Below are 21,373 nucleotides of genomic sequence, written 5' to 3' on the forward strand. Positions count from 1 at the left end.
AAATTTGAATGATTGAGAGATCGATAAGTTTACAAGTGTAATACCCAGCTGGTGCACCAGTTGGGTACAAAAGAAAAATATATATATAATATATTAATTAATTAAAAAAAATGTAGAGAGAATGAGAACAAACCAAATGGCAAATATATATATATATATATTGTAGATTTTAAATCAGACCGATCATAATTTTTGCCATAATTTTAAAGAGAGAATTTAAAGAGAGAGAGAGAGAGAGAGGGCAAGAAAACAGAGTATGCTTATGCATGCTCCTCTATTTTTTAGTTTTTCTTAAACTCAGTGAATTTTGAGAAGAAAGAACTTGATATTTATTAATTGATTTGAAGTGGTATTTATACACAAAATTAAATTATAGTCCTACTTAAAAATATAATTTGAATTCTAACCAAAAACAAACTTTAAACACAAAATTTAACATAATTCTAAGCCGAATGCATGTCAGTGTTCTTTATGCATTCTGTCGCCTTTCTGTATTTGGAGCTTTATTTCGAGTAAATTTCTATTTTAACCGAAATCCTTACATTGAACACTCCTCCTTAAGGATTTTAGTCATCCCCAACATTTTCCTTATTTCTTTAAATTTACCTTTCGGCAAGGACCTGGTAAAGATGTCTGCTACTTGATCTTCTATTGCACAATGTACTAGGCTTACTTCTTTCTCTTTTTCTACTTCCCTTATAGTATGGAACTTAACCTTTATATGCTTAGTCTTTCCATGCAATACCGAATTCTTAGCAATGGTGATTGCTAATTTATTGTCGATGTAGAGGATCGTAGGTTCAGTGGAAACCATCTGTAAATCATCTAGTATTTTTCTTAACCATTGAGCTTGATTTAAAGCTCCTGCTACTGCTATGTATTCAGATTCGGCAGATGACTGTGCAACAATTTCTTGCTTCTTGACGACCATGAAAACGCACCAGAACCAAGTGAAAAAACATACCCCGATGTGCTTTTAGCATCCTCCACACTTCCTGCCCAGTCACTGTCCGTGTATCCTAAAAGCTCTCTTTCTTTGTGCGCTTGAAAATGGATTCCCATATCAGTGGTTCCTCTTACATATCTTAGGATATGTTTAACTGCTGTCATATGTGATTGTCTGGTGAATTCATAAACCTAGATAACAAGCTGGTTGCATAAGTTAGATCTAGTCGAGTAGCAATTAGGTAGAATAAGCTGTCAATTATATTCCTGAATTCTTTCTCATTCACCATTTCTTTTTCTTCAGCTTTTGACAGTTAATATGTGGTATGAGAGGGGTAGATATGGCTTTGCAATTTCAAGCTTAAATTTTTTGAGCAATTCCCTCGCATACTTTTTGTGTGATATAAAGATCCCTTTCTTAGATTGCGCGATCTCCGTTTCGAGAAAATAGGTTGCTCTTCCAAGGTTTGACATCTTAAAGTCCTGCTCTACTTGTGTTCTGAGTTCCTCCATTCTTTGTTTATCATTTCCAGTGATGAGAATATCATCAACATACAGTGAGATGATGACCATTTTTCCATCCTTTAGGTGTTTGACATATAAGGTTGCTTCGTTCTTGCTTCTTTTAAACCCACAGTGGAGTAGGTATGCATCAATTCTACCATACCATGCTCTGGGAGCTTGCTTCAAGCTATACAGTGTTTTATGTAATTTATACACATGATCAGCCTTCTCTTCTACTTCAAATCTCATCAGTTGTTTTTGATAAATATGTCCTCTTCCAATTCACTATTTCGAAAAGCAGATTTTACATCAAAGTGCAAGACATGCTAACCTTTTTGTGCTGCCACAGCAAGCAGAAACTTGATCATTTCATGTCTTGCTATTGGGGCAAATGTCTCCCCAAAATCCACTCTCGACAATTGAGCATAACCTTTCATTACCAGGCATGCTTTGTACTTATTGATTGAGCCGTCTGGGTTCATTTTAAGCCAGAAGGCCCATTTAACTCCAATTGCATTTTTACCTTTTAGTTTGGGAACTAGAGACCAATGACATTTTTTCGATCATGTTCAATTCTTCTTCCATTGCTTTTCTCCAAACCTCATGTTGAGCAGCTTCTTCAAAAGTTGTTGGCTCTACAACAGCAATGTTGCATTGAGCATAGATGTCAGATAAGCTTCTTGTCCTTTTATTTGGTGATTTTTGTTACTCTTGATTATTCATTTCTTTATTTTCTTCTTGAACTTGTTTTGAAGTAGAACATATATCATCGGGGATTATCTTTTCATCCTTCCAATCCTAGTGAGATGCTTCATCAATTACCATATCCCTTCTGATCATAACTTTTTTGGCCTTAGGATTGAAGACCTTGCATCATTTTGTTTTTGTACTATAACCAAAAAAGATATAAATTTTTATTTTGTCATCCAACTTCTTCATTTTCTTTTTTACTACATAACAGTAGTAGATGGAACCAAACACCCGTAGATGCCTTATAGCAGGCTTCCTTCCACTCCAACATTCATATGAGGTCTTTTCCTCAATAGCCCGAGAGGGAAGTCGGTTTAACAGGTATACAGAGGTGTTCATGGCTTCACACCAAAATTGCAGAGGCAGCTGTTTATCCTTGAGTAAGCTTCTTGCCATCTCAACCATAGTTTTGTTATTTCTTTATGATACTCCATTTCACTGTGGAGAGTAAGGGGCTGTTAGCTGTCGTTTTATGCCTTCTTTAATACAAAAATCCCTGAACTCCGTTGAAGTGAACTCCAAACCATTGTCTGACCTCAAATACTTCAGCTTCATTCCATTTTCTATTTCTGTTTCAGCTTTGAACTCCTTGAACTTTTACAGAGCTTCATTCTTTTGTTTTAGGAAATAAATCCATGTCATTCTGGAGTGATCATCAATAAACATGATGAAATACTTGTTGTTGCTTAGTGACTCTATTGATCATTGAAATGTTTATAATTTCATACCCACGTGAGTCTTTTATGAAGCATGAATTTTTCTTGAAGACCACGGTGTATCCACTTCTGATTATTTGGCTCACACTTAACAGATTTTGCCTCAGTCCAGGCACATATAGGATGTCAGGTATGACTGTTTTTCCTTAGTTCATGGTTACTGCGATGCTTCCTTTTCCTTCTGCTCTTAATGTCTTTCCGTCACCTAGAGTTATGTTGAGTTTTGTATCTTTGTTAAGATCAGAATACATTTTTTCGTTTTTACACATGTGGCTTGTACAGCCACTGTCAATTATCCAGTGAGTGTCAGTTTCCTCTAGTTGCTCACTGAGTGTTATAAACATTTGTTCTTCTCCTTTAGTTTTTTTGGTATAATTTACTTCTTGTTGAGACTGATTTTGAGCAGAAGGAGCAGATATGCTCCCTTCATTTTTTTCCATCATCATACATTTTCGACGTGTCCACCCTTCTTGTAGTAATTACACTTGACCAGGTTCTTCCCTTTATACCAGCAGTCTTGTTCTAGGTGGTTATTGCGAGCACATATTCTGCAGTTTGGTAATCCCTTTTACTGCTTATTATTGTGTTTGTTTGAATTTTGTGTTGATCGTGTGACTTGATCATCTTGATTTCTTCTTCCTCCTCTTCTTTTACCTTGATTCTTGCTTCTGTTTTGTGTAGCTACTAGTGCTTCGTCGGTGGAGTTGTTTCTCTCAAGGTTGTCCTGTGCTCTAATGTTTGCAGCTTGCCCAATAGTTCTGCAACCAAGAGAGTTCTGAGATTGCATGTTTCTTTTATCGCTGAGATTTTTGCCTCGAATCTGACAGGGAGACTTATCAACATTTTTTCAACTACTCTTCTGTCTTTGAAGTTTTCTCCGAGCAATCTGATCTTGTTTACAGTATCAAGAAGTTTTGAGACATACTCATTTACGGTTTCTGCCTCTGCCATCTTTAGTGTTTCAAATTGCTTTCTTAAGTTCAGAATCTTCACCATCTTGATTCTTTCATCACCTTCAAACGCCTCCTTTAACTTGTCCCATACTTGCTTGGATTTCTCAAGTTCATTATTCTAGAGAAGACCGAATCTGATATTTCCACATGCAAACAAGACAGAGCTCGAGGTTTTTTAGAGATGTCTTCTTCATACCTCTTTAGTTGGTTTATTATTGCATCATCTTTCAATGATGCTGGTTTTGCATCGTCTTCCACGACCTTCCACAGGCTATGGGCTGGCAGGTGTGGCTCCATCTTTATCGCCCATACGTGATAATTTTCTCTCGTAAATAGAGGAGGATTTAGTGTGTCAGTCGAGTTTGTTGTCATTTTGTATTTTATTTTGTTAATTTCTTAGCACAGATCCCTTAAGATCATATACCTATGATACCACTTGTAGATTTTAAATCAAACCGATCACAATTTTTGCCATAATTTTAAAGAGAGAATTTAGAGAGAGAGAGGATAAGAAAAAGAGTATGCTTATGCATGCTCCTCTGTTTTCTAGCTTCTCTTAAACTTAGTGAATTTTGAGAAGAAAGAACTTGATATTTATTGATTGATTTGAAGTGGTATTTATAAACAAAATTAAATTAAAGTCCTACTCAAAAACATAATTCGAATTCTAACTAAAAACAAACTTTAAACACAAAATTTAACGTAATCCTAAACCGCATGCATGTCGGTGTTCTTTATGTATTCTGCCATCTTTCTATATTTGGAGCTTTATTTCAAGTATATTTCTATTTTAACTGAAATTCTTACATCGAACATATATAATGAAATAGCAAAAGAGAAAAAAAAAAGAGAGAGAAAGAGAGGAAGAGAGCTGAGTTCGAGCGAGTGAGAGAAGAGCCCGAGCTGACCGACGATTGAAGCCAAGAAAGCGAAGTGAGCGGAGGAGCCTTGGCTGCGTGAGGAGGAGGAGTGAGTGGCAGTTGCGAAGATGAGATGCGGCGAAGGGGAGACGTTGTGGAAAGGAGAGAGAGAGAGAGAGAGAGAAGAAGAAGAAAGAAGAAGAAAAAAAAGAAGAGAATAAGAATGAGAAGAAGAGAGCGAAAGAGAAAGAAGAAAAAAAAATAGAGAAGATAATAAGAAGGAGAAGAAGAGAGAGAAAGAGAAAGAAAAAAACAAAAGAAGAAGAAAAATGAAGAACAAAAAAAAGAAGCTACGGGAAAGGAGGAAGAAGAAGAAGAAAGGAAAAAGAAAAGAGAAAAACAATAAAATAAAATAAAAAGGAATAAAAGAAAAAAAAAAAGATGAAAGAAAAAAAAAAGAAAAAATTTAATTAAATTAAGGAAGAAAAATGAAAGTGCGGCGACCAATATTCTGTTGGTGTACTGCATGCGACAATGCATACTAATTTGATCATCAGTCTGGCATTTTCGATGGCACGCGTATGGTAGTGCGTGGTGACGTTGGCGACCAGGACCGCGTGTCCCAAGGTAAAATATGTTCCTCATTTCACGTAACATAGTTTTCAAAGTTATTCATAATTTAATATATGTGATTTCTATTATAAACGAAAAAAATTATGTAAATGGTATTCGAATTTCCGAAAGAACTGTAGATCGAGGTAGAACGAATTTCCAAATCTTTTTCAATTACACTATAAGTAAAAATTATGTGTATTCCGTACGAAAATATAAATTATATGTTTATGTAATGTGTACATCTAAAGTGCATTATGTGTGAATGTTTAAATGTATATGTAATGTAATATAAATATAATTAGTATATCTAATTTGTATTTGTGTGTATTTATATAGTGTATATATATACATTTTTACGCATGTGTGTGTTTATATATATAAAAATATATGATGAATGATATATGAATTGATAAAAACAAATTTGATAAGAACAAATGTATGAATAAATATATATATATATTGTATGTTGTGTGTGACGGTGTATACATGTTTAGTATGTATATATTAGTAGAGATTGTGTGTGTGAATATAAATATATATTCTATATGAGACATATAATGATAGTACATATTTATATTATAATATATATGTGTGTACATATGTTATGCATGTGAAATATATAATTAGTGTGTGTACATGTGAAATTGGGTGCACTTGTTGTGTGATCTGGTGCAGATATACGACACACTGTACTTACTATATGATCTGGTACAGTTGCATGAGGAATCTGAGGATCCTGTGCTTGCTGTGTGATCTAGTATATGATTATTTAGAAAATGATTTAAAATGTATGACCTTTATCGTGATGATATTGTGTATTTTGTGTGTGTATGTGTTAGTGTTTTTTTATGCGTAGAAATTGAGATCTTAGGTATGAAATAAGTGAATTAAAAATAAAAGAGATTTAGAAAGTGTATAGAGTGTAAGGACCCTGCATACCTACTCGTTTAGTCTGAATTGAGGATGGGATGGTGCGTGTGTGGTTAAAGTTCAACAGGTATGGTGAACCTGCACATTGATAGAGTTTGAAATCTAATTCAGACGTGGATAGGTGTTTGTGAGTGTGGGTCACCTAGCAAACGTATCTGTTGTGGCCACTGTGAGATTTGTGTGTGTGTTATCCATGCGATGGGAGGATCCATTTCACATTTCCTCGATGACGATATAAACGGTATCGCGCAATGAAACCTTAGATTGTGATATTTCGAGTGTAAATGTCATTTAAAATGAGAAAAAAAATTAAGTTAAAAAAGTGAAGATTAGAATATATTTCATGTGATGATTTGTTTTGTTGTGTATTTGATTGAAATGTTTTATTTGACATTTTATTGATTATAAATATCAATATATTTTACATATTACGTGAATGTATGTACGTAAGTCTTCATTATAGAATCATTTTTCTTACTGAGCTCGTAAAACTCACCCCAATTTACCCCATCCAAGTAAGATGAAGTCAAAAATCAAAAGAAGATGATGAAAAAAACTTTATAAGTTTTCATTTTAATATTTTAAATTAATTTAGATGTCTCAATTATTTGTAAACAAATAATTATCCAATCATAAGGGATGTGTATTAAAGTATAGTTCCGCTGCATATTTAATATTTATCTGTTCCACTAGTTAAAAATATTGTGGTAACGTTCATACCCACCAACATTGGAGTTCAAAATATTACAACAAGGCTTCTACAAGTTCTTACGAATGTTCACTTAGATTCGGACAATGATATAATTATTTAAAAATTCAAGAATGATAGAATTTTTACTGTGAAATCTTTTTATGGTTTTTTGACATTCGAAGAGAACGATGGTAAACAATCCCTAGTTCAACAAATATAGAAAGTAAACACGCCAATAAGATTGCTTTTTTGCTTGGAAGGCATGCCAAAAATGTATTCTCACCATTGATAAGTTGATGAAAATGGGTCACATTACAGCTATCGAGTGCTATCTTTACATGACTGCTGCGAATCATATAATCATCTTCTTCTTCGATGTCTGGTGACTTGTAGTTTATAGTTTATGACCTATAGTTTATGGTTTATAATTTATAATCTATTGGCTATAAATTAGGTGATTGGGGGTTAAGTGAAAAATGAGTTGTTGACTTATGGTGAGATTATAAGTAGTGCTAAGTTTTTTAAAATAATTCATTTTTTTTTGGGCTATTTAAAAAGAGATGAACAATAAAACATTCAATGGGTTTATGAGGGATATTAGTAGAATTAGAGTTAGACGACTTCATACTTTTGGAATGCTAATGGTAGGTTATGATATGTACGGGTGGAATGATTTTAGAAAGGTTATTAATACTCTAACTGATTTGTAAATTCTTTGTATAGGGACAACACCCCTTGATGTCATATATGTAATATATAATTTTCTTTTAACTAAAAAAAATATCATCAACAAAATACTTTATATATTATTTTATACTAACATTGATCCATGAGTCATTTTTTTCGGTTCTTATTCCCCAACGAACCATTAAACATATTCATAATCTAGATATGTTAAAGGACCATAGTTACATTTATGTTATGCAGTAATGTAACCTTAGGCATCATTTGTTAGCCCAAAAGGAAAGTCGTTTTCCTGCTTATATTGTTCTAATATATGATCACCTTACTGATGCACAAAATGAGGAATAGTTCTCATCAGAACCATGTGCACCACAGTTGCTCGATGGACTAATCCTGCGTCTAGGATCCAATTTTGAAACCAATGAGTTATGCTTCTCTTGACGAACTTCTGTCTGTAAAGCTTGCTTTCCCCTAAACACACCCCACAAGTAACACTTCCCTCGGAAACCTGAAAACCAGTTAATTATTTCTTTCTCAGTAAGGCACTAATCCTAAACTTATGTAGACATAAATCTAAAATAATACCAAAAAGAGGTATATTAAGTGAGGCCGTTTTCAAATAAGAGAGATATTTACACTCACTCCAAAGTTTCATTGGCAGTACAAGAGAAGTGAATATCAAGAGTTCCACATTTTCAAACACAGCTCTCATGGCAAGATCGTTGTTTATCATTTCATCTACTAGATTCTTGAAAACCCTTTCTTCCCTGTAACAACGAATACAACTTAGAGTAATTAGACAGGGAAAACAGAGAAGAAGGCAGATGTATATTGCCAAAGCATTACCTTTCGTTGTTTGGAAAGAAATATAGAGCAATACTCTCGTCACTTGGTCCCTTTTTCTGAAAACTCTTAGGCCATACATTAGATTTTGGAAGCAACACAGGATAAAGAACTTCAGGTAACAACTTTGCTGCCTCGCATGCTTTTGGACATGCTAAGCTGGACAAATGTCCGAAAAGCCCACCAACAGTGTCAAAATTCTTGTGGAACAGATTGAAAGATCCCCTGCCAACAGACAAACTAACAAGCTCATAAGTTTTTACCTTCATCTTGTATGCAAGAAGAATAATTCACAACTAGATGGACTAATTTCCTACCTCCAGATTGGTTCAATGATGGGCTGTGCAGGAACATAATAGCTGCATTGTGAGATACTCAAATTTCCATTGGTGATTTCCACACTGGGTTTATCCCTATCAGCTTCAAGCTCCTCATTCGAGATGGCCATACGTTTAACAGTTTCAGCTCTCTCATCAGAGCTCACCATATCTGGAAGCCCCTTTCTTCCAAGCCCCTGATCTTTGTCACAACACTCTTCACAAGCCACCTCAAGGAGTTCAGTAGTGGCATTATTTTCTGGTTTGCAAGCCTCTGACAATCTTCTGAGACGTCTCTTCTTCTTGGTCATCTTTTTGGAAGGGCCAAGATTGTCAAGACTAGATGGTTTCACAATCTTTAGCTCACAATCCTCGCAAAACCAGGTTATAGATTCCTCAAAAGTTACTGGTAATACATCTAAGCAATAGCTGAACAAAGGGAAAGATGTAATGATAAAATCCCTCCAAAAAATTCCTTAAGACAAAGAATGAGTGAAAATTTTGATCCTTATTCAAACCTTTTGATGTAAAAATTAGGCAGACAATTAAAATATGGCATTCAATAACCATGATACTGCCACTTCAATCTTTTCAGTGAAGTATGGAGATTTTGCAATATTATCCTAAAATACAAAGCCTATTCAGGGAGCCAGAAAGACCCAGAACACCAACATAAGCATTCCTACGGTAAGGATGATATATAAAATAGACAACTCACCGGTGCACTGCATACACCTGACAATGCCGGCAGTAAATAAGAGCCACAGAGTAGCCTCTGTCACCACAGGTCTGACAAATAGTCACCTGAAACAAGACAGTATACATACAATGACTTCAAGCTAATTATTCAAATGAATTATTCAGCATAAAGTACCATTTCAAATCCATTCCACCGATTGCCACCTATAACAAGGATAGAAAAATAACGCAGAATCACCAGAATATCAATAAACTAGACACAAGCAGGCACCCAAGTACCCAGATGCACATAGCTGCAAAGCCATGTGAACAGAAGAAAAGAAGATGGCATGCAATAAACTAGATCAGTCTGAACTACGTACAAAAACTGCATTGGCAACACCGAGTGATATGCAGTTTCAAGGTTTTATATAAGCCGCCCATTTGATTTATTTTTTCCAATTTTTAAGTGCTTTTGCCAAGGAACTAATGCCTTAGTGCATTATTGTTCTTTTTAATCCACATAGTACTGCTCTTACTAAAAGTTCAATTTCAAGCATAATATACCAAACACCTTCCTCTGCCATTACCTTTGTCAATTATAAACCCTAACCACAGTGTTACTCCTACGAATCCTATCATCTCTTTCCGATTAATCATCTTCTAGTTCTAACAATACTTTCCCACGAACCCATTCCAGAAATTTTTTCTTTCCAATTCTCACAGTCGTACAGTTTCTGCTCTACCATTCAACAAAAACTTAACCCTGTGATCACATCCTTAACATTCATCAGACATAAAGAAAATAAACCGCCCACTGATCAAATATAAGCAATCCTTTGCAAGATTACCCATTAGCAAAGGACGAAAGAAACAACACAGAAAGTGTAATAAAGAAAAACAAAGAAAACATCAACATTAGCGAAACGAAAAACAAAAAGGAGAACGAAACGTAAAAGCTTTATCGGAAGGAAGAAGAAGTAAAACCCTACCATAGTGTAGAAAATATTAAGGTCTCTGCGGAAAAAACTTCAAATATGATGGTTAGGAAGAAGATGAAGCGTAGAAACTGGGAGTAAAATCACATAGCTCATCAGGGTTATCAAAAGCGAATTTGAGAAACCAACTTCTTAACTTTGTGTGGGGGAATTCTAAAAGTTGGCAAGTAGAGATTTGCCTCCTCTTTCGAATTTCCTTTCTTGGAGCCACTCCCCCCATTTATACTATTCGTAGTTTTAGCATTTTTATTAAAATCATAAATCTGAAAATAATATTCTCTCTGCATTAATTAACTTGGATTTTAACTCTTTAGTTCATATGATGATACTGAAATTCCGGATAGTTGAAGAATTTAAATATATTAACTATCTGCTCACCATTTCATCCCACCGTAGTACTAGTCGGTTAACTTTACATAGCTTATGCAGGTTTGAATCCGGGAATTTATATTAAAATAAAAAGTTAAAAATACATCCAAAATAAATAAAAAATTTTAAGCAAATTATTTATTTATTTTTATTTAAAATAATAATTTTAATTGAGAATAAAAAATAAGCAATTATAAGAATGAAAAACTATTTATTTTAAATTATAGGAGGATAAATTTGTAATATACCGTATTTAAGAAAAAAAAATTAACTAAAAAATAAAATAAATAAAGTATTCATAAAATAAAGTATGATTTTTTTTATAATTTTTTTTATTTATATTTATAAATATATAGTATAATTTTTTTGTAGATGAGTTATAATTCTAAAAACTATAATTTTTTTTATTTTTTTAAACTAACTATTCGGTTGTTTTATGATAGTTTAATAATTTTTATCTTTTATACCCTTAATTTTTTTATTATTTACAACATTACCCTTCTCTTTGATTTCTTTTATCCATCACTTCTTCTTATATATAAACATGTATCTATATATTTAATTAAATGCATGTATTTATATTTTTAATTATATATACATGTATATAATATATTTAATTTTATTAATTTTATATATACATAGATTTATATATTTAATTATATATATTTTATTACATATATACATAAATTTATATATATATATTTAATTATATATATCTAATTATATATATCTAAATATATTATATAAATGTATTTATGTTTTTACTTATATATTATACATGTATATAATATATTTAATTGTATATATATTTTTATATTTAATATTATATATTTTTTAATTTTACTTATTTTTTATTTATTACTATATACAATAAAATAAAAATAAAATAAAAAATTTATTTAAATATACAATTATATTGTATTGTCAATCCAAATAAAAACAATTATCACTATCAAATATTAATAAACTATCATTTAAATATAGTTAAATTTAAACATTAATTAAATTTATAAATACTTGATTGTACATGACATTAATGAACTCTCGTGTAAGTCACCCAATCAAATCCTAAATCTCTGTTAGTTTATGATTGACTAATGAATTATAATATTATAAAAACTATAAAAAAAGTTATTTATTATAATAATATTCTTACGATTTATTTATAATAAATAAATTTATTTTTTGAAAAATTAATAATATATCAAGAAAAATTAGTACAAAAAGTCGTGGATACACTTGTTATGATGGAATTCATAAGACAACTAAGGAGAGATGGTCATAAGAAGATTTACAAGTAGTTTGCAGATGTAAATGATGGGAAGGTTTTATGAGATTCAAATAAATTAATTATTATCGTCTTTCACTACGTAGTTGTAGATTGTCTTGTAAAATAACTTTTTTAAATATTTGTAATTCATGGTTTAATTAGACAACATAAGAATAAAATTTGGAAAAATTAATTGACTTATTTTGTTAACAAACCTAATTAAATTAGTTAGAAAAAAAAAAAAACTCCATTAAGTTATTTATTTTAATAACTAAATAAATAAAATCTTTTTTTCTTTTGTTGGAGAAATTTTGATAAATAAAGTTTAATTTATAACATAAAAATATTAAAAATATATTGGAAAGAATTTATAATTTCTTTGTTTTTCTTTATTTAAATATATTATTATTGTAATATTCAGCTGGGTAGAAAAGAAAAAAAATAAAAAATAATAATAATAATTTAAATAATTAATTATAATGAAGAAAAAAAAATTAAAAAAAAAAACTCAGAACTGTGTACACCTCTTGAGCACAAGCAAACAAGTGGCAAATATATATACATATATTTATGTATGTATAATATATGATTAAAAAAAAAAAAGAAGAATGTAGAGTGAATGAGAACAAACAAGCGGCAAAAATATATATATATATATATATATAATGAAGGAACAGAGAAAAAAAAAAGAACGAGAGGAAAGAGCGAGGAGAGGGAGAGACCCCACGATGAGAGGAGAGAAAGGGTTAAGCGGAGTCGACGGCCGAGAGAGAGGGGTCGCGCGGTGTTGCGCGACACCACAACCAAAAGAGAAAGAAAGATGAGAGCAATCGCCGTCGGGTGAGAGAGAGAAGAGACGCGGTGGGTAGAGAGAGAAAGAGAGAAGGAAGAAGAAGAAGAAGAAGAAGAAAGAATAAAAAAAAGAGAGATGAAGAGTTGCGGGAAAGGAGGAAGAAGAAGGGAAAAAAAAGGAAAAAAAAAGAAAAGAAAAGAAATAAAAAAAAAAGAAAGAAAGAAAAAAGAAAATAAAATAAAAAAATAAAAAAATAAAAGAAAATAAAAAAAAAGCGGAGAAAAAAAAATAAAATAAAATGAAGGAAGAAAAAATAGGAGTGTGATAACCTCTATGACTTTGATGCGTCGTATGCGACAACGCACGTTAATTCGAACATCAGTGTTTGATATTTTTAGTAGCACGCGTGTGATGGCATGTGGTGACGTTGACGAAGGTAAAATACGTTTTTAATTTAATATAATATAATTTTTAAAATTATTTATAATTTAATTTATGTATTTTCTATTATCAACGAAAAAAATTACCTAAATGGATTCGAATTTTCGAGAGAACTGTATATCGAGATAGAAAAAATTCTCAAAACTTTCCTAATTATACCATAAGTAAATTATGTATATTACGTACGGAGATATAAATTATATATTTATACAAAAATGTATATGTATAGTATATTATGAGTGAATGTTTAAATGTATGTGTAATGTAATATGAATATAATTAATATGTTTAATTTGTATATGTGTGTATTATTTATATTATATATATATATCTACGTTGGTATACATGTGTGTGTATATATAAAATATACGATAAATGATATATAAATTGATAATAACAGAGCTGATAAGAACAAATGCGTGAATATATATATATATGATATGTTGTGTGTGATTGTGTATACGTATTTAAGTATGAACGTGTGTGTATATATCGACTGAGATTGTGTGTGTATGAATATAAATATATATTTTGTGTTAGACATGTAGTGATGATACATGTCTGTATTATAATATATGTGTGTCTATTAAAATGTGTGTACATATGTTATGCATGTGAAAGTGTATAACCAGTGTGTGTACATGTGAAATTTTGGTACACTGCACTGATTGTGTGATCTGGTGTAGATGTACGGTGCACTGTACTTATTGTGTGATCTGGTACAGTTGCGCGAGGAATCTGAGCATACGTATTTTCTATGTGATCTGGTATAAGATGATTTAAAAAGTGTTTTGAAATATATAGTTTTGATGTGTCTGATGATATCATAGATTGTGTGTATGTTTGTATTTAATTGTGTTAGAAGTTATGACCTTAAATTAATATAAATTTTAGATTTTTAAATAAGTTAAATAAATCTAGAAAACAAACACATAAAAAATTGAGAAATGTAAGTTAGTTAGAGAAATATATTGAATAAGTTAAGACAATTATATGAAAACTGTGAAAAGTAAATAAGACACTTAATTCGTTAATCGTAAATCGAGGAGGGGAGGTGCATGTGCGGCTGAAGTTCAGCAAATATGGTGAACTTGCATATGGATAAAGTTTAAAACTTAATCCAGACGTGGATAAGTGTTTGTAAATGTGGGTCACCTAGCAAACGTACCTGCTGTGGTAATTGTGAGATTTGTGTGTGTGCTATCCATGCGATTGAATGATTCATTTCTCATTTCCTCGATGACGATATAAATGGCATCGCGTGATGAAACTTTAGATTGTGATATTTTGAGTGTAAGTGTGATTTAAAAGGAGAATAAGAATTAAATTATAAGAGTGATGATTAGAATATGTTTTGTATAATGATTTGTTTTATTGTGTATTTTAATTGTGACGTTTGTTTGATATTTTCTTTGATGATAAAAATTATTATATTTTATATATTGCGTGAATATATGCACGTAAGTTTTTGTTATAGAATCTATTTTTTTACTGAGCTCGAAAAGTTCACCTCAATTCACTCCATCCAGGTTAAATAAGACGAGGAATATATTCAACATCAATAGAATATGGTAATTTTTTTTTTATTAACTTATATTTTAATATTGTAAATTAATTTAGATGACTTAATTATTTGTAAACGAATAATTATTTTGTTACAATATATAAGTATTAAAATGTAGTTTCGCTGCATATTTAATATTTATATATTTCACTAGTTAGAAATATTGTGTTACTGTTTGTACCTATTGATATTGGGGTTCGAGATGTTACAATTATATAATAAAAATAATTAGTAACATAATTAGAATAAAAAATATAATACATAATTAATAAATATAATATATAAGAATAAAATTTTTATTTATAAAATAAATATAAATATAAATAAAAAAGAATATAATTGATATTTTGATTGGTGTAATAGTCCTCATTTTTGTACTTCTGATTCTTGTTTTACTCAAATAAAAAGCCCAATTTATTTTTACAAAAAATCATATGAATTATTTTTCATTGTAAAAAACAAAAGCCCACCCATAAAAAAGGTGTACTGCACGCCATTTGAACCCAAACGGAGAGAGAGAGAGAAAGAGAGAGAGAGAGATGAGCGCCACCACGACCAGACCTAGGGGATCGTCGGTCACCGTCACCCTAGAGAACCCTGCGGAGACGCAGCCGCAACCGCAAACACTAGTGCTACGCTTGAATCGGAAGAAGAAGAAGGTGACGTGGAAGGAAGGGACGGTGGACAACGAATTCATGCAGAAGAAGAGCTCTAAGAAGTGCTGCATATTCCACAAGCAGAAGCTTTTCGATGAGGACGACAGCGACCAGGAAGACGAAGGCGACCATCATAATCATCATCACAACCATCATAATCATCATCACGACCATCATGACCATGCCAAATCGGATGGTGCCTCAACGTCTAACGGTGCCACCACCAGTGATTGATTGATTCCTTGGATTTATTGTCTCGACTAGGTTTTTCCTTGTAAGTGTAAAATCTTGCAAACTGATGGTTAGATTTGAGCTCTTTTAGGGTTTTCTCTTTGAAAACATTTTGTGCATATAGATCGCATAATATGTTTTAAACTTCGATGGGAGAAAATTAAGATGATACTTCCTTTTCTGGAACAGCTAATTGAAAAAAATCATGTTGAGTTTCATGAATATATGGTATTATATTGGCGTTGATTTCTAATAGAATAGAGCAACTTCACATTTCGTCACTTGTCTTTCTTGTAGCCTTTTTGCTGAGAATCCATGGACGTCTAATGATTTGATGGGCTTTTCTTTTCTTTCTTTTTTTTTTTTTTTGCCCTTTTTCCTTTTTCTGATTTGGTTTGGAGGTATTACATTGGTAGAATACAAGGAAAGAAGGTGTTGCCAAGATGTCCTTGACAGAGTATTGTTGTGAGAAACTAGCATAAAAACAGAATTTTTAAAGGAGGCCTTGTTGAAATTTCATTAACCGTGTTAATATAGAAAATATTAATCTTCAAGAATTGTGGCTTATGGTCTTACAGGTAGACTTGTCAGTTGTCCAGATTGATCATATAGTTATTCTTTTCTATTACTACGTCTGATTTGTTTCAGATACTTGTTTTCTCTTCTAACAATGAGTAATAGTATGAATGTTTATTGTTTCACTAGTCTCTGGTTGGTAACCCTGGTGGCACTGTTGCTTATTTAATCTTTGTGCACTTGACGTAAGAAAGCCTGTAATTTTGGTTTCTGGATGTATCTTCCTTCAGTTTTCACTATAGATCCCAGGAGTTACCAAATCATATCACGGTTGCCATAAACCTAGATTGGTTTTTTCACTTTTCCTTTTAAGAATTATGATCCACCTCTAGAAACATTAATTGGTTTTTCGTAAATATGTTATAATTGTACATGCTAAGACTAATGTGAAAGTTGCAACTTGGGTTTTGCTAGAAAATATACTGAGAATTAAAGTGAAGGGAATCTTAAGTTATCATTTGGTGGGATTTAGAATTCATTGTAATGTGAAATATTACATGAAGTCAATTTTTTATGGGAGGATCATTCATGATCTTCTGGTTAATGAAGTGTGAATTTACAAGTGAATTCTGACAAACTTTTAGATTTATTTAATCATATTTGGCACCTTGAATAGGGTAGGATGAGTAAGATTTTTCTGTTTGATACTATGTTTCAAACCATGTTATGCCTGGTAAATCTAAAAGCCTGTGAGGCTGAACACAGATTTTCACCACCAGATACCTATTTATGAAGACATCTTTGAACCACAAGCATTAACAGCCCCGGCCATAAAATATTATCACATATGATCTCACCCCATGTGTATGCATCTCCTAGAGCATCACAATCATCTACAACTATAGGTTATCTAAACCAAGGAGCGGTATATTGTGAGGCAGAGAAACCTTCTACTTTAACCCAATATTAGAAGGCTGATTGAATCATCCAACCAAAGCATTGGGTGATGATTGCATAAACTTGTTTCTGTCTCTGATGCCTATTATGTATTGTGGATGGACAAAAACATTAAACCTTCTATTAAATGCTTATTGAAATTGGTGCTGGATGATAAGTTTTTGTACACTGATCTCTACATTGAGCTCAATGCTAATTTCCAGAGTATTATTTTTTCCAATTTCGTGAAAGGAATATCCGAAGCAGCAATTAGTGAGGCATTATTGCTCCAAGCAGAGTGTAGAATGTTTGTAAATAAAGTCTTTGTAGGCAAAATTTGGCTTCCCTCTACCGCCATATTTCGGAGCAGCTAATTCCTGAAAAAGGTTGGAGAAGCATTTACGAACTTATGATGAGATAATAGATTGCAGATTATTAGAAGAATGAAAATGAGAAAATCAAGAAGATGTAAGGAATAAAAATAGCAGAATATGAACCAAATTTCGTTTGACATCCTACAAACATTATTCACCCTTTTCCCAGTCTACCCCATCAAACCAACTATGCTCTCAAAGATTTATGGTTCCAGATCTGAAATTTTTTGTTGAAGTATCACTTCAGAATCTTATATATTCTCAAAGAAGCAAAGACCTCTTCTTTAGCTGTTCTTTCCGTTATTCTTATGTATCACCTGATTACATGTATAAATAAGGAGAATCTCAAGCCATCAAAAACTGAAAACTGGACATAAAAAATGTTGAATCAACAGATATAAAACTGTTGAGTTGATCTCCCTCCTAACCCTTCATTTACAAATTTTTCAGATGCCTTGTCAGGGTAGCCAACAGCTAGCCTACAGGAGCTTTCAGCAGAATCTTTTCGCAGCAAAACCCAAGTAGTCGTGTTATATGGTGCTAAGCATAATTCGGTTAACTGCTCATGAGTCTCAGACTTTCTTACCTCTATTTTTATAAAACTCTGTTGTTGGTGAACTCTTATACATCAACAGTGATTGTAGAAGGGAATTATGTATATTATATCGCTCCCTACTGAAGTGCTTTTCTTTCTCGGGTTTAATTTGTGATAAATGAATGCAAAAATATGAAGTCTGTTAGCAAAAATGAGTTGATATAGTTACTAAACTGAATAATCGCAGTGTGTGCTAGATCTCCTTTCATTTATTAGTCTCTTTATGTATCACCTGATCTCATGCATTGATCCACAAACCCAAATACAGGTTTATCAGCAAGCTAGGTCTGTCTAATTGATGCCCTTGTATATTAGAAGAGACGTAAAAAGGACGAGCTTTATCAAAAAGAAAAGGAAAGAATCTTCATATTTATGTAATATACAAACAACAATTGATTTGAACTGATGTGTGTTTTTGAGGTCAGCTAAATTGTGATCTAGGCGTTAACCATGGTGCATCATCTACTCCAGGACTGTGATCTCCAGAATTGAGTAATTCTTCTTCAGAATGTCCAGGCACAACAGACCGAATCCTTATGGCTGGTTTCCTCGCAGGCAAAAGGGGAAGTGGTGCTTCACCTCTAAGAATCCTGGCTGCATCCTTCACGGTTGGTCTCTTTTCATGATCTGGGTGCACACAACAAAGCCCCACCATTATCGTCCTCTCCATCTCTACACCCTCAAAATTCCCTCTCAACCCAGGATCAGCTGCCTCAACCAGTTTTCCATTTTCCCATAGTTTCCACACCCAATCAACAAGTATCATCCCCTCATCATCAACCGGCCTCCTCCCTGTTGCTACTTCCAGCACCACCACGCCAAAGCTGTAAACATCAGTTTTCATTGATGGAACACCCGAGTATACATACTCAGGAGCAAGATATCCCATTGTCCCAGCTGGTATCGTAGATTCCCTTGCAACAGATCTATGTTCATAAACTTCCGCTAATCCAAAATCTCCGAGCTTGGCGTTAAATTCTGCATCAAGCATTATATTGCAAGTTTTAACATCTCTATGGATTATCTGTCTCTCACACTCTTCATGTAAGTATGAGAGAGCAGAGGCAACTCCAACAAGTATGTTCAACCTTTGCTGCCAAGAGAGGAGGATTTCACTACTTGACCTGTGGTGAAGGATTTTGTCAAGGCTTCCGTTGGGTAAGTACTCATAAACGAGGACTAACTCTGCTCCCTCGCAGCACCAACCTTGAAGTTGTACCAAGTTTTTGTGTCTTAAGCAACCCGCCATTGTTGCAAACTCTGTACTGAAAGGATTGCGGTTGCTCTCTTTCCAGTTAGCTCGATCAAACCTCTTAATTGCTACTGTTCCACCTGAAGGCAAACAACCTTTGTAAACAGTCGCTGATGCACCCGAACCAACAATTTTATTATGATGAAAACCAACCGTGGCTGATTTTATATCTGCAAGTGACAATCTGGCCGGCATTTGGTTCATTTGAACTCTATAAGTTTGGCCTTCTTTACTCGTTCTCCTAACAAGTCTTTTCTTCTTTATCACAAAGAAACTGATTATGGCAATAATCAATGATAGAGTTAAGACAGATGCTGCTAAACCTTCGAGAAAAAGAGCCAAGTCGCCTGACTTGGGTTTTCTTTCTACCCCAAACTCCAGGTTGCTGCTGCTGTGTGAATCATCCGGAGAGCAGACTAAACAGTCCCCTTCTTCAACTGTGTCAACAGGGGTGATAAAAGGCTGCTTGTGAGACTCAAATGTCTTGAACCGCCATCGCTCCACAACATGCATTGCAGAGCCCTGCCCATTAGAAGCAGAGAATCCAACGTGCATGTACTCTTTGAATTGCAAGGAGAGGTCAATCTGGGAAGAGAGAAGGGGGCTCGGTGGCTTGATTGGCAGGTAAGCAACCCACACTCGGATCAATTTCAATTCATTGTTATATTCAATCCACGTCGTAATCTTCCTTCCACTCTTAAGATCAATGCCTTTTGCCACGACATCAACAGAAGCAACAGAAACAATGGAGTTCACGTTGATTCCAATGTGGTTATCGTTGATGTCTCCCAGTGCAGGGTCAAAGTTAGTATCAAATTCAACAGCAATGAAAGAATCTTGCGGACTTAAGCTCGAATCTGGGAGTCCCAGTAACCCATTAGAGAAGCTGAAAGAATCGGCATTGGAGGTGATCAAGAATGCGATACCGTCTCCAAAAGGGCAAGTTGTTGAGGGGATTATGGAGAAGGAGAATCGGCAAGAGAAGGACATTCCGGTATCGGTCGTAGAATCAAGAAAGCGGATTGGGTAGACGTAAAGAGCTCTGCCAATTCCAGAAAGGGAAGAAGGAGGAGGAGCATGATGAGAAGAAGAAGAAGAAGAAGAAGAAGAAGAAGAAGAAGAAGAAGAAGAGGGACATGATGGTTCTTGAGTGAGACAAATGGTGTTGTTTCTAATGCGGGCGTCGCCATAGAAGGTGAGATTGTTTGGGGGCCGGAGAGAAAGTGAGGAGAAAGTGAAGAAGAAGAAGAAGATACAGAAATGGACCCAGAAGAGAAATACAGAAGCAGAGTGCATCCTATACCGGAAATAGTGAAGGAAATTTTGTGGGGAAATCTTGGCGGAAAGAATGAGAGAAGTGCATGTCTTGCTTCTGTATTTTCTTCTAACAAAATTCTGCGGTTAGAGAGAGAGAGAGAGAGAGAGAGAGAGAGAGAGACTGTGGAGGGAGAAGGAACTACTAACCGATCAAGATTCTTGCAGTCAGTGTTTGGTTTTTCTAATCCACGTTGCTCAATCTCTCCATGGTTGATTCATAAAAAGATGCAGTGAAAATCTATTAAAACATATCAACCTCTCTCGTAGCTATTTCTTAATTTAAGAAAATAAATAACAATTGGCAGATTAACTTATATGAGATTTTTATGTAAAATTGGGTCAAAATTAATGAGTTTAAAACTTAATTTGATCAAGAATTTAAATACTATTATTATAATTTCACATAAAATCTTATAAAAGGTTAGTTTTTATTATTTTTTTAAAAAATTAATAACTTTTAACTAAACTCAATATTAAATAATATAAATTGTTTATTTTATTCCTGTTGGTAGATCGGGATAGACCAATTTTGTAGAGGTCTCTTAAAGTAATAAGTAGAAATGTTTATCTTTCTT

The 21,373-nt window shown here is 33.2% G+C and overlaps 3 protein-coding genes across 6 annotated transcripts; 1 reads left to right on the top strand and 2 right to left on the bottom strand.

Moving 5' to 3' along the window:
* Window positions 1-7,745: 7,745 nt before the first annotated feature.
* LOC110815141 (PHD finger-containing protein 1-like) lies at window positions 7,746-10,728 on the bottom strand. 2 transcript variants are annotated; one of them, XM_022042797.2, is made up of 6 exons: window positions 10,479-10,728; window positions 9,527-9,612; window positions 8,809-9,237; window positions 8,495-8,731; window positions 8,291-8,415; window positions 7,746-8,156 (listed from the first exon to the last, which is right to left on the bottom strand). In XM_022042797.2, exons 1-6 carry the CDS (start codon window positions 10,479-10,481, stop codon window positions 7,966-7,968), a joined length of 1,071 nt encoding a protein of 356 aa, XP_021898489.1. In that variant the 5' UTR covers window positions 10,482-10,728; the 3' UTR covers window positions 7,746-7,965. The 2 variants fall into 2 exon arrangements, with proteins under 2 accessions (XP_021898489.1, XP_021898490.1); XM_022042798.2 differs by having other exon boundaries at window positions 8,495-8,716; window positions 10,479-10,723.
* Window positions 10,729-15,400: 4,672 nt separating this feature from the next.
* Window positions 15,401-20,983, top strand: INH3 (inhibitor-3). Of its 3 annotated transcripts, XR_015812810.1 has the most exons (3): window positions 15,401-15,851; window positions 18,701-20,105; window positions 20,213-20,983. XR_015812810.1 is itself a non-coding variant. In XM_022042800.2 (2 exons), exon 1 carries the CDS (start codon window positions 15,461-15,463, stop codon window positions 15,809-15,811), a length of 351 nt encoding a protein of 116 aa, XP_021898492.1. In that variant the 5' UTR covers window positions 15,401-15,460; the 3' UTR covers window positions 15,812-15,851; window positions 18,085-18,325. The 3 variants fall into 3 exon arrangements, 2 of the variants coding, with proteins under 2 accessions (XP_021898492.1, XP_088062432.1); XM_022042800.2 differs by lacking the exons at window positions 18,701-20,105; window positions 20,213-20,983 and adding an exon at window positions 18,085-18,325; XM_088206306.1 differs by lacking the exons at window positions 18,701-20,105; window positions 20,213-20,983 and adding an exon at window positions 16,210-16,327.
* On the bottom strand, window positions 18,437-20,777 carry LOC110815156 (Concanavalin A-like lectin protein kinase family protein). Its single transcript, XM_022042818.2, has one exon. It carries the CDS (start codon window positions 20,775-20,777, stop codon window positions 18,651-18,653), a length of 2,127 nt encoding a protein of 708 aa, XP_021898510.2. The 3' UTR covers window positions 18,437-18,650.
* Window positions 20,984-21,373: the final 390 nt, after the last annotated feature.

The sequence above is a fragment of the Carica papaya genome, chromosome 1 (assembly GCF_054855325.1).
Source record: "Carica papaya isolate Zhongbai chromosome 1, ASM5485532v1, whole genome shotgun sequence".
In the NCBI taxonomy this organism is placed as follows: Eukaryota; Viridiplantae; Streptophyta; class Magnoliopsida; order Brassicales; family Caricaceae; genus Carica; species Carica papaya.